General features: G+C 39.3%; 1 protein-coding gene across 4 annotated transcripts in view; it reads right to left on the bottom strand.

Annotated features, from left to right (window-relative positions):
* Positions 1–416: 416 nt before the first annotated feature.
* LOC114243796 (uncharacterized) overlaps positions 417–13,953 on the bottom strand; it is a 70,143-nt gene continuing 56,606 nt past the window's right edge. For 2 of the 4 annotated variants that reach the window (XM_028175411.2, XM_028175412.2), the window contains 3 exons: positions 11,547–11,694; positions 10,476–10,626; positions 417–3,879 (listed from right to left, as the gene is read on the bottom strand). In XM_028175411.2, coding sequence (XP_028031212.2) covers positions 3,821–3,879; positions 10,476–10,626; positions 11,547–11,694 — 358 coding nt within the window. In that variant the 3' untranslated portion in view covers positions 417–3,820. The remainder of the gene's footprint in view (positions 3,880–10,475; positions 10,627–11,546; positions 11,695–13,953) is intronic. The other 2 variants (XM_028175409.2, XM_028175410.2) reach the window with 2 other exon arrangements.

Here is a 13,953-nt window from a genome sequence, read left to right as displayed (position 1 = left end):
ATCGCAGTAAAATGGTGGTCATTTACTGAGATTTTTTCAGTGGACTTTTTGGAGGAACCCGAGAAGTTACGTCCAGCAGCTTTGTTTCATTTTCCCACATTTGTGCACTTTCACAGATATTAAACAGTTAATAAACCATCATTATTACACATTTAAACCTGAAGAAACACTAAATAGACAAAATAAAACAAATCACACAACTTCACTCCTCGCGTTCCCGCCAAAAAATCAAGCCTTTAAACCTAACATAACCTAACTTCAAATATTTTACTCCGAATTTTTTTTCATTGTTAGTGAGACTTGTAATGATAATATTGTCTGAGTAGCGTAGTAGGAGACGCTTAAGCTCAACGATGACGTAATTAGGCTGATGATAATGATGAATCAGTCAAAGAATTAAGAATAAAACATAAAACTCCGTATATGAAGATATTATATTCAAAGAACATGTTTTTTTTTTTTTTATTCAGCGTCCGTTACATGTGAAACAATACGATCCCACAGCTTACAATACGTAACAAGTATGTAACTAAGTTTATATTTTAATATAATACCATTTTTAATTATTGTTATTTCGACTAAATAAGTATACGTTCTTAACATAGAAAATTCAATCAAAACATTGCTATACATAAGTTTGCTTTGAGGTAATGGTGAACTGAACATGCTATTATCAATGTCTATAGCTAGCAGGCCGCCAAAAGTGAGCATTCGTGAACGCTTTGTTATTTAAAAAATATAAATGCAAAGGCATGCATTGCTTGACAGGGCTACCAATGAATTTGGTTTGTACCTATCAGAAAATTTTCTGTGTTAAGAACCTTTCAGTAAACATTTAAACGAATATATTGCTTGTAGCTGCAATAAATACCCAAATATTCATATTTGAAACGATGTTACAGATGGTGGAAGGATTCAATGAGATAATGTTGAACACAGATTCAAAAGTTCCGGCATTTTCATTTTTGTATCTAAAGCGTCTTGTAATTTATATACCAGCTGATTTGGAAAGTAAAAAAGAGATTATTTTTAAGCGGCAGATTATGCTGCATGGTTGCGGAAGGTATAAAATACCTACATTTCCAACACAAGCAAAAGTATTATCAATTTTCATTATTTACTATTATATTTATATTTTTGTATTATATTTTCAAGCTCAAAATCTTCAAATTTTGTTTTGAACGCGTTTGAAAGTCAAAATCTTTATTTCTTGACACTTGTAATAGGCAGCAAAAAAAATTTACCAGTAAACGTGGCATAAAAGCGTTGTCTCTTTCGTTGACAGCTAGTTTTATGCACGATCGAAAGAGACAAAACACCGTGCAAGTTTTGTTTTGGTGTTTTTTAATTCCCTTGGTAATATTCATTCAAATTTGTCATTATTACTTGCCAATCTTGTCATTAATGATTCCATGGAAGTAGTGAGGTTAATGTATTGTGCTCATATGTGTTCAGATGATTAATCTGAATGATTCTGAAAGTTTCCGATATTGGTATAAACTTGAAAACGTTCATTAATCTAAGGTTAGTTGTAAACTAAAATGCCAGAGCGTTTAAATCTAGATTTCTGATTCACTACCACCCACAATCTGCGATGTTACAATTGTCGAGAGAATACAATATTGTCATAAATCGATTCGTAATTAAACATCAAATTAAAACCTAATTATTTTGTGTGATATGAGTGAATGAAAAGTATAATTATCTGTAATATTTCATCTTAAATTAAAAGTATACTATTAGAGACAGATCGGTTTCGGATAACCTATATTTCTCTCTGGCTATGCCTACCGGATTTAGGTTCAATTCATTTGGTTATACAAATTAGGAGTTTCCTCTATTATTTATACTTTTCTAATATACAAACAAACTACACACAAGCTGTAGACGATTAACTTAGTTTCGTGTAGTACGTATTTACTTCTAATTATTTTCCATAATAGAATTTTATTTTGGAAAAGACAAAAAAAAACATTCTCCGGGTTCAAGATTAGTCGCATCGGTCTCAATGCTGGCAGTGATATGACGTGGTTCCTTCAAGATGGCGACGAAGTATTTTTGTAGCTATTTTATTATTAGTTTAATTATACCGAAAAAATGTTTTTTTTTAAATATCGCTCTAATAACAAATGCAGAAATAGAGGTAAAATAGAAAATGTTTCGGATAACTTTTTTGAAATTTTAAGTAGGTAGGTATACATGTTTTTTAAAAGATGTTTATAATAAAAAGATTCTGTTACTCAAATCAAAATAGTACGAGCGCATTTAAAACTGAAATATTTTACATTCGATGTTATTTTTTTATTTCATATAGGTAGCGATTTCAAATTCAATTTATAAATTTATAAAAATCAATATTTTTATTGTAAACATGTGGTTTTATTTTAAAATTTCTTAATTCACTATGTTGGTGTCTTGAAAACGAGAATCTCTGGTTAAAGTTATATCGTTTATAAAATTTAATAATTTATTTAATAAATTTACAAATTGGATTCACATGATCGCTAAATATATATTTTTTTTATATAAAAGTACAATACTGTTTTGTAAAATGCAAAACGTTATGAAATAAAAAAGTTCAGACTTTCTTTATATACAGTTCTGTGGGTAGGTATTATAGTTTAAAAAAAAAATAGCTGCCATTTTCGGAAGTGACGTCACGTTTTCTCGATACTTTTCTCACATTTCACACACGAACAGCCGAAGGGAGTGAAGTGCTAACCTGCTAAGCAAACTAGGCATGCTCTTTTCAAACTCGAAACCCTATTTGTTAAAATAAGGCAGTGCTTTTGACATTTAAGCGTTAATTTTCACAAAAATAATCACTCAATAATTTATCCTATGATTCACAATGTGTCTTAAAGGTGTTTACTTGATAAATATATATAGTGCACAATACGTCTAATATTTCGGTAATAATGAGTTTAGAACAATAGGTTATGTTAAACAAAAGAAACAAATATTATTAAATTCTCACAATATTTCCTTAAAAGTCAAAAATGAAAGAGTACAAATGATTTCTTTATTGTGCACTAATAAAATACAACAAATAAATTGAATTATCTTTTGATCTTTGAAAACAAAATATTTTTTTTTTTTATTTCCGCTAAATAACATTAATACAGTAATGATATGATGTAAACTTTGAAACAACTCATTTGTGCATGATATGTTTTATTATTATTATTATTAAAATAAATTAATATTCCCAATAATTTAAGTTCCTCGGTAAAAGCGTCGCTAAAGCCAACACTGTCAGATTTAGTTTAATAATCAAATTAATATGTGGGCTTCGTAAATTTAAAAATTAGTATAACAAATCATTATAAGTATTTATTTCACAACTGTAACAAATATTTAATAGGATTATAACAAACTTATAAAATACAACATAGGTTATTCTCAATTTGTATTATGGTAACGATTATAATCATTATTACATACTGCGCAATCAAACACAATCATAAATCTATATTTAAAACAGAACCGTATTCTTAGAATTGTTTATTTTCATTCACATAACCTAATAAAATATATGACATAATAAAATACAGTTTAAAATATAATAATGACGTATCTAATCAAATATAAAGTCTATATCCGTAATTAAAATGACATGACGTTGTCGTAAAAAAATAGAAAAAAAAAATTATAAACGAAAAGAGGTTATTTACACTTTGTGGCGCGTAAATCGATTTTTGGGTGTGTGGATGTTTTTTTTTTAATTTTTTTTTTAAATATGCATTAGTGATAAGCGATGGCAAGGTAGCGGATGGGCTATGGGTCGTGCTATAATGACGCTAAGACCACAAAAACATTTTTAGGCTTTCGACTTAGCTTTATCCGTAGTCACAGTAACGTTCCCGGGATGTCCTCTCCCTGTTTTCAATAAATAAACTGATTAGTGATAATTGTTAAGTAATATTTATAAGTACACAATACAAGTTGCGATAATATTCCATAAATTAGAACAGACGTCTGCTGTCGTGTAGACTTAGTTACTACGCATATGCGGTGACGTTGTCAATTGTATTAATATGAAATCTCAATAATACGTAAAGCATCTGATCAAATCGCGCATATTATGTGTAAAACTAATCAAATTAATCTTGGTAATGGACAATCGTTTTTTTTTAATCGTTTAAGTGGGTGGACGAGCTCACAGCTCACCTGGTGTTAAGTGGTTACTGGAGGCCATAGACATCTACAACGTAAATGCCGCCGCCCACCTTGAGATATAAGTTCTAAGGTCTCAAGTATAGTTACAACGGCTTCCCCGCCCTTCAAACCGAAACGCATTACTGCTTCACGGCAGAAATAGGCAGGGTGGTGGTACCTATAGTGTGGACTCACAAGAGGTCCTACCACCAGTATTAATTTGATTGGGTTGACTCCACCCATCTAGTGACGTTGTCGATCGCACCACCATTCTGTTGTGGTGGGGCGATCCAACGACGCATTTGGGGTACCACCATTCATTCTCGGCAGCGAGTTGAGAGTGTAAAGACGATCACTGTAATCAGGGCCCTAAAACTGCCATACTTTAAGACAAATATTTTATTTGTATGGAAACTATCGACATCTTGTAGCGGAAGCCCTTAAACTTATATGTTGTTAAAGTTAAGGCATTTCATTATTGTGTAACTAAACAAAAAAAAAAATTTAAAAAAATCATACAAGTCCTTATTTGTTATAGAGAAATTGATTAATTTTATCGATTTGTCGTTTCTAAAAATTTACAAAAACCTTCATTAGAAATAAAATATAGGATAGTTAATGTTGCTGCCATCTACACGAGCAATGAGAAACTAATCGAAGTGAAGCCATCTAGTGGCCGACGCCCGTAAACATTTTTGTTGAGTGCTTGAGTTGCTATAATCAACTTATGTGTCTTATTTACGGTAAATTGTTCCGTATGTGAAAAACTGGAAATAAATATGACGGCGTTAACGATATTTATGTTATACAGCACGTGCAATAGGAGTGACTCACACAAGCGAGGCGCGCCGGCCGTGTCGTTCTACTCGTAAACAACAGCTGCAACAGAAGTGACTCATAAGCCAGCTGCGCCGGCTAGTATAAAAAGGCGGAACGTGCCTTGAAATGAACATTCGTTCGACTGCGTTTGCCCGGTGCACTTACTACGTTGTTACGTTGTGTGATTCAGTGACTGTTGTACGTACTGGTTAAAGATTGGATAAGTGAAAGTGAATTAAGTTATCATATTGTTGATTAAATCAGGAATCAAAAAGTGACCTGCTTTTACTTGGTGTTTAACAAAATAATATCTACCCTCAAGCCAACATCAGAAGTGAGATCAGAACTCTACTCTCACTGGCGTGACGTGTTTGAACATGTTCGAAGTACAGCAAAAAAAAACATGATGCAGATTAGAATACTAGTAGTGGTATGCCACAAGAGCGTGAATGCAGCATACGTAAGTCGTGTAATAACGTCTCTGTTACCTCGATGGAAGATCTGAGCCACGAAGAAATCGTCACATCTTACGTTCTGGCTCATGTTGCCCAGTTTGACTGTCGACTTCATCACATGGCATTTACTAACGGAAATACAACACGTAACAAGCTATTGCAAGAAATTAAGGCAAGTGCAAATCTCAAGTGAAACTTCGAGCGCAATAATGGATCTGTCATGACGAGTGGGTAGTTCCGAGACGAATCGTTTTTAAGCCAATGACTACTGCTAGAGTTACATGGCACTAGTACAGTAAACCAGGACATGAGACTGTGAATTGTCGCTGAAATTTTAGAATCTACTCGATTCAATACCAATAACACTACACGTTCGATGACTTCGGGCTTCATCGAGCAAGCAAACAAGAAAGCAAGCAAGTTTCCGTGGGGAAGAAAAATTGACACATCTGAAGTCGTCGTGACCTGTAAGATAAGACGTCCGGTGCGTTCGTGTCTGGCGATGCGGCGGTGTTCGGGTTCCGCTGGCGGATGCAGGTTTTTCCGGTGAAGTGCGTGCTTGTGCGTGCTTGACATGTGTTCGCGGTTGGCTTCCTCAGTGTGGGAGTAACATCGTGTAGCCGGAGGTGAGACTTCCGCGGTCGCGGCCCACCCAGTCCGCGAGAACCGGGCAGATCGCCTCGACGGTACGGAGGCCGGCTGACGGGTCCGCCAAACGACGAGACCACGCCTCCAGCACGGACTGCCGATATTGGAGCCCCCGCGCTACGGCTGCACTTGCGCTAGGGCGCGCCGCCTCGTAGGAGACTGTGAGGTGCTGTGGCAGGTCCAACCAGAGACGTCAACGTGTGTTCCAGAGCTTCAGTGTGTTACAGATAAGTGGTTTTGGCTCCCCCTTTATGTTCCATTCAGGGTCAGACTGTAGTCTTATAAAACAAAGCCATAGTAATTTATTCAATGGTAAGCGGTTTCATGAACAAGTCACCGTAGTCACCCTAGACACGTCCTTACGGATCCATCAGATCCAATAACTCTTGCATTAGATACCTTCAGCTCTAACACTAGGAGCAGGCTGAGGAACCCCAGTAATCGTACTCGTCGAACTCGACAAAGAGGTCGACGTGCAACCTAACCCATGCATCAGCCCACTGAGTTTCTCGCCGGATCTTCTCAGTGGGTCGCGATTCCGATCCGGTAGTAGATTCATTCGCGAAGCAATTGCTCTTGAGTTGTTAGGTCTCCTGCGGAGGCGCTCGGGCAGTTGTTAGCAAATCCCACCCCTCTTGGCTGAGCCTTTGCTCGCCCACCCGTCCTGGTGAAGCGGGAAAGGCCTCCGGGCCACCAGTAATCTTTCAATCATCTGCAGTTTTGGAAAACGATAGGTATAAGTTGAGATATGTAAATGGTTCTAGTGTACAAAGTTCCCCATGAAAACTTACGCGAAGTACCTCGAGGCCCGTCAGGCCTACTAGAAATTTCTGAAAATTATAGTGACGATGACGTGACGGCGTACACAGATGGGTTAATTAATCTTGTTCGTGAAACTGATCTTAATGATGACGACTCTATCACTGACAATAGAAGCGACATTTTTGTCCGCAAATAGCGATACAGCAAACATAGTCTGTGGGTAGTGATACAATGTCTGTAAGCTCAGGCACCTCAGGTGCAGGTGTTGGAAATGTAGAAAACGATGGTCGGTCTCGCACTATTTCTGAAGAAATTCCGTATAAATGTTCTGGTTTAAGAAATGTTTTAACAAACGCTACCGTACACGCAGATTAAAAAAAAAAAAAAAAAAGAGAATTGTATGTGGCTAGAGAGATGTTAATCCGGACTAGCAAAAAAAAAAGAGGAAAAAAAAAAAAAAAAAAAGTGTGAAGTCATTGAAGGGTCTGTCCGGTCCAATGGCTTGGCTATAGGGATTTTCATCCAGATTAGCCACAACAATTAGCTACAGGGATTGCGATTCGGTCTAGCATTATCCGGTCCAGTTCGAAAAACTGAAGGGATAACAATTCCGGTGTAAGTTAAAAGGGACATACTTACATACCTGAAGAGTTTTAAATGAACTGGCCCAGGTGTGTAAGCAGTCTGAAGGTTATTTATAGCCAGTATAGGATTTTCTGAAGAATTATGCGAACCGAACCGTACTAGATTGTTAATATCATAGACCACGTTTTAAGTTGCATCCGTTAATGTCAGGATGAACGAACACGTTTGTTGTTCACAGACATACCATAAGAATGCGCGCACGAGGACGAGCGCACGTCAGTATGGCCGTGACGGCGTTAACGATATTTATGTTATACAGCACGTGCAATAGGAGTGACTCACACAAGCGAGGCGCGCCGGCCGTGTCGTTCTACTCGTAAACAACAGCTGCAACAGAAGTGACTCATAAGCCAGCTGCGCCGGCTAGTATAAAAAGGCGGAACGTGCCTTGAAATGAACATTCGTTCGACTGCGTTTGCCCGGTGCACTTACTACGTTGTTACGTTGTGTGATTCAGTGACTGTTGTACGTACTGGTTAAAGATTGGATAAGTGAAAGTGAATTAAGTTATCATATTGTTGATTAAATCAGGAATCAAAAAGTGACCTCCTTTTACTTGGTGTTTAACAAAATAATATCTACCCTCAAGCCAACAAATACATAAGTTTTTGTAATAGTTCGTTGTATTTGCCTCTCTACATATCAGATTTATCTGTGGCCATCAGGGTCCCTTTAAAGAGCAGTACTGCTGTGCTTAGAATTGAGAATCGAAGCCGCAATTTAATTCAACTTACATCCCACCCTTAATACTAGCGCGTTACTGACCATTGAGAGCCATTTAATATTTATCATATGGATAAAATATCATAACAAAATAAAACTTATTCAGCTATTTGAATTTAAGTAAATTTAATTGAAGTTCAATTAAAAACATGGTGATACTAATCTATATATATAAAAATGAATTGCTGTTCGTTAGTCTCGCTAAAACTCGAGAACGGCTGGACCGATTTTTCTAATTTCGATCTTGAATTATTTGTGGAAGTCCAGAGAAGGTTTAGAAGGTGAATAAATATGAAAATGCTCGGAATTAAATAAAAATAACGGACGTATTCCTTTTGTTGGTTTTATGTTTATTTTATACAAAAGTTTAGGTCTTTTATTTATCGATTGAGGCACTACGAAGTCTGCCGGGACCGTTAGTACCAAATTAAATTAATTACAAAGATCAAATGTCGCTTAAACCAAATAGTCTTTTATAGCTCGTTAAGTATGTAATTTTATCGAAGTTCAATAAAGTTAAGATTATTCATATAAAAAAAAACAATTAAAAAACACCTTATGCACACAATTTGTTATTGTTTCAAAATTATTAAATAAGGTTCCGGTTAATGTGATTCGCAAAACACACACACGCGCACACACAAAATTAAATGTCTAGTAGAAGATATTCATTGCAGATGGAATTCACGAAAATCATCCTAAAATTTAATTATAAAGGTTTGTGGAGATTGTCAACAGTGCATTGTAAATTGTTTTATTATTGTTTGTGTTAGCATTAAAATCTTTCAAGTCTCAATTTCTGTCGCAACCTTCGAACCGAAGCTTACTTACTTACTGCTTCTCGGCAGAAATAGGCAGGGCGGTGGTACCTACCCGCCAATCACCATAAGATACCACACATTTTGACTAGTTTTTCCTAAATCTTAGTTACATCAGAATGTTTAATCCAAAACTAATGTGAAAGTTTATTTTGTTTGGATATATATATTTTTTTTATTGCTTAGATAGGTTGTCAATCTCACGGCCCACTTGGTGTTAAGTGGTATCGGAGCCCATAAACATCTACAATGTAAATGCCACCACATATCTTGAGATATCTGGTGGCCCGGATGCCTTTCCAGTTTCACCAGGACAGGTGAGCGAGCAAAGGCTCAGCCAGGAGGGGTGGGATTTGCTAACAGCTACCCGAGCGCCTCCGAAGGAGACCTAACAGCTCAAGAGCAGCTGCGTCGCGAATGAATCTACTACCGGATAGGAATCGCGACCCGCTGAGAAGATCCGGCGAGAAACTCAGCGAGCTGATTCATGGGTTAGGTTGCACGGCGAACTCTTTGTCGAGTTCGACGAGTACGGTTACCGGGGTCCCTAAGCCTGCTCCTAGTGTTAGAACTGAAGGCGTCTAATGCAAAGGTTATTGGATCTGATGGATCCGTAAGGACGTGTGAGATATGAGTTCTAAGTTCTCAGTTTTTTTAGTGACTCGATCATGGAAAAATGACCGAATGATATCGAATTAAATTACGTATAGAAACAATTTATAACCTGCATTATTAATAACACTGATTTTTCTTTATCGTATAAAAAAAATATGAATCGGGCTAAGTCGGGTGTATCTCTTAAAATGAACCCGATCTAATTTTAAGATCGAAATGCTTCTTTTTTAATCGACTTCAAAAAAGGAGGAGGTTCTCAATTCGACTATGTTTTTTTATGTTTGATACCTCATAACTCTTGACTGGGTGAATCGATTTTGATGATTCTTTTTTTTTTATTAGAAAGCTGACGCTTCTCGTTTCCCATTTAGTCCAGTTCTGATAATGGCATCCATGAGAAAACCATATAAGTCTTAAATTTGCGTTAAGTACGTGCGCGACAAATAGATGAATAACTCAATAACTCAATATCACGCCAACCGATTAGATAATCATCGAAAATTATTGTTTTTAGTGTATATGAATTTGTTTTGGAATATCTTTTTTTTTTTCTAATTGAAGTCGGTTTTTGTTAAAGCATGTCTATTTACAATTATTTATTAAATTCTCGACGGAATTAGGAAAAATGTTAATCGTCTCAGAATCAACCTGTGTGCTTGGCTTCCCTACGTTTGCCGCTAGGGGCGCTGTTTCCACTCCATACAAATCTGAGTTAACTTTTACGCTATCGAGAACCTTAAAAAACTCTCACTAAGCACACTGATGCGTTACGTCAACGATCGCATCGTCGCGCAGTTACTTCGTTCGAGCAAAACCAAACCATTCTAAATACCTCCTGACGTAGTTACCCAGACAATTACATTGTCTTCGTCGATGCCTATGAGGTCGTCTGCCAGCGTGAGGCCGACCGGTACGGACCCGCACTCCTCAGCTCTCATGATCGCCTGGTACAAGTCGCGTTCAATATCAACTATCCTTTCATTCTGGAAGAGAACAATTAAACGCCATTACTTTACGTTTTTTTTTCTTATTACTTAGATGGTTGGGCGAGCTCACAGCCCACCTGGTGTTAGGTGGTTACTGGACCCCATAGACATCTACGACGTAAATGCGCCACCCACCTTGAGATATAAGTTCTAAGATCTCAAGTATATTTACAGCGGTTGCCCCACCCTTCAAACCGAAACGCATTACTGCTTCACGGCAGAAATAGGTGGTGGTACCTACGCGCGCGGACTCACAAGAGGTCCTACCACCACTGGCTTAGTTTTATTATCTACTAGTAGACCCGGCCACACGTTGCTGTGGCTAAGGTTTTTATGTTTCTAAATAACACGCGGCCGGCTATGCTAATACAAAAAATTAACAAAGTAAGAACAATTAGATTTCACTGTATTGCGTTTACTACGAAATAAATTTCACTTAAACTTTAGCCTCAGCAACACGTGGTGCTTATGCCGTTAAATTGTGGCTTTATGTTGGTGTTGTTACGCCGGTAGGGGTAACGCCATCTATCGCCGAATAGTCGAACGAATATCGAAGGATCTAGTAGCACCTAGAACGCTCCAGAAGTCAGACAACGCCATTTATTTTCAGATAGCGGAAACACAATACTAGAGATGTGTGGAATATTCTCGATAATTCAAGGGATGAGATATCGACTGTAAAAGCGTTGCAGGGATGGCACGCAGTCAGTCAGTAATGGGAACTACTCGAAGCGAAACAGCGAACGGATCACCTGAAGCGAAGTGGAAGAAGCGAATTGAGAATTTTAAAGTGTTAGTGAAGTGTTTTAAGTGTTCTAAGTGCTAATGTCGTGTTAACTTGTACTTCGTTAGATTTTTTATTTATCCCCAAGCCCAGCGCGTAACAGTGTATTATGTAATACATTCAATGCGATTACCTCTATCTTAAGTCGATTGAGCAGCCTGTCCCTTTCACTCTTCAGCGAGTCGTATAGCTTCGTCTCGTTCTCGTCCAGCACCCCTTTCATCTCAAGTTCTGCTATATGAGAGTCCTTTTCGCTGATCGTGGCCTCCAGGATCTCTTGGCTGAAATTCGAGAATCATATCATTATGTCGACAGATTCTATGATTTTTTATTTTAGGAAATTTTCAAACATATTCCTGATATACCTACCGCTTCATTTGTATTTTTTTTTTTTTTTTTTTTTTATTGCCCTTGTAGGCAGACGAGCATACGGCCCACCTGATGGTGAGTGGTTACCGTTGCCCATGGACTTCAGCAATGCCAGGGGCAGAACCAAGCCGCTGCCTACCGCTTAATACTCTCCACAAGCCTCGTTTGAAGAAGGACATGTCATAGTGCTCGGGAAACACCGTGGAGGGGAGCTCATTCCATAGCCGGATGGTACGTGGCAAAAAAGATATCTGGAAACGCACTGTGGATGACCGCAGTGGCTCCAGGTAGTACGGATGAACTCTACTCCGGTGGCGGGCGGTGCGATGGTAAAAACGAGATGCCGGTATCATCTCGAACAATTCCTCAGAGCACTCCCCATGGAACATACGGTACAAAATACAGAGGGAACCGAAGTCCCTCCGCAGACCCAGAGGTTCCAAACGATCCGTGAGATTGGGATTATCGACAATCCGAACGGCCCTCCTCTGTATGGAGTCAAATGGAAGAAGCTGGTATTTGAGAGCCCCGGCCCAGAGATGGGAGCAGTACTCCACGCGAGGCCGGACTTGTGCTTTATAAAGCAAAAGCCTTTGTCCAGGCGTGAAGTACCGCTTCGCTTTGTTGAGGACTCCTAGCATTTTGGACGCCAACTTGGCTTTGCCTTCCAAATGACTCCGAAACTGGACATCGCTCGAAATGTCGACCCCAAGTATCCCAATACTCTCGGAAGGTTGCAGGGATACTCCTTGGAATTGTGGCGCCATGACAAAGGGGTCCTTCTTCGCAGTGAACGCGCAAACTTGTGTCTTTAACGGGTTGAATTGAACTTGGTTCAATTCACCCCATTTGGAGACTCGCCCCAGAGAGCTCTCCACTTCAGACACAAGTTTTGATCGTCTCTCTTGCACCACGCTTCGAGAGAGACTCTGATGGCCGATATATCGCGCATCCCCCGTGCTGTCATCCGCATAGCAATGCATGCCATCAATAGACAGCATGTCATTGATATACAGGATGAAAAGCGTGGGGGAGAGCACCGAACCTTGTGGAACGTCAGCGTTAATGGTCATGGTATCAGAACAGTCACGGTCTACAACGACCGTGATGCTCCGCCCATCCAAAAAGCTAGCAATCCACTTGCAGAGACCCTCGGGGATTCCGTAAGATGGTAGCTTCGACAGAAGAGCCCTATGCCAGACCCTGTCGAAGGCCTTCGCGATATCAAGGCTCACAGCAAGAGCCTCGCCCTTGCTCTCCAAGGCTTCAGCCCACCTGTGAGTAAGGTATACAAGAAGATCGCCAGCTGAGCGACCGTGACGGAAACCGTACTGTCGGTCACTGATCAGCTGGCGATCTTCAAGATACTTCAGGAGTTGTATATTTATAATTCGCTCCATCACCTTGGAAAGCAAGGAAGTTATCGCGATAGGCCTATAGCTCGATGGGTCCGACCGGTCACCCTTCTTGGGGATAGGGTGGACGTGGGCGTTCTTCCATGAAGACGGAACCCTGTTAGTGCAATAAGAGAGGCGATACAAACGCGTTAGCGCAGGCGTCAGCTCAGGGGCGCACCTTTTCAGAACCACAGCAGGAATGCCGTCCGGCCCACTCGACTTATGGACGTCCAGGAGTCGGAGTTCCCGCCTGACTGCACACTGTGTAAAGCAGATCTCCGGCAGGGAACTATCACACCGGGGGATGTTCGGTGGTGTGGCACCCCCGTCGTCCACAGTCGAGTTCGAGGCGAAGAGTTTGACCAGAAGGTCAGCCTTCTCTTTCGCGCTGTGGGCCAGAGTGTCATCGGACTTGCGTAGTGGTGGGAGACTAGACCTGCAAAAGTTTCCTTCTGCAGCTTTGGCGAGCGACCAAAAAGCACGGCTCCCGGCGGGATAGCTCTTCAGTCGCTCGCCAATTCTGGCAACGTGCTCCGACGTGTATTCAATGGTTAGAACACTTTTAGTTCTTGAAGACTATTTATATGCGAACAAGAAAGAAAACCAATCCTTAATAGCTACACCAATCAATTACCGAACTAAAAGTACCAAATTAGAAGGGATTTTAATTAAAAAAAATAAAGGAGTGGCACTCGGGGCGGCCGCGGTGAAGCTATTGCATAGCATTTTTTATCAACTTATGCTGTTATAATTAGACAAAAATCATTTAATATT

Source organism: Bombyx mandarina, chromosome 28 (assembly GCF_030267445.1).
Source record: "Bombyx mandarina strain Sakado chromosome 28, ASM3026744v2".
NCBI classification, from domain to species: domain Eukaryota; kingdom Metazoa; phylum Arthropoda; class Insecta; order Lepidoptera; family Bombycidae; genus Bombyx; species Bombyx mandarina.
The sequence above is the reverse complement of the archived record's forward strand: the minus strand, read 5'-3'. Positions and strand labels throughout refer to the sequence as shown.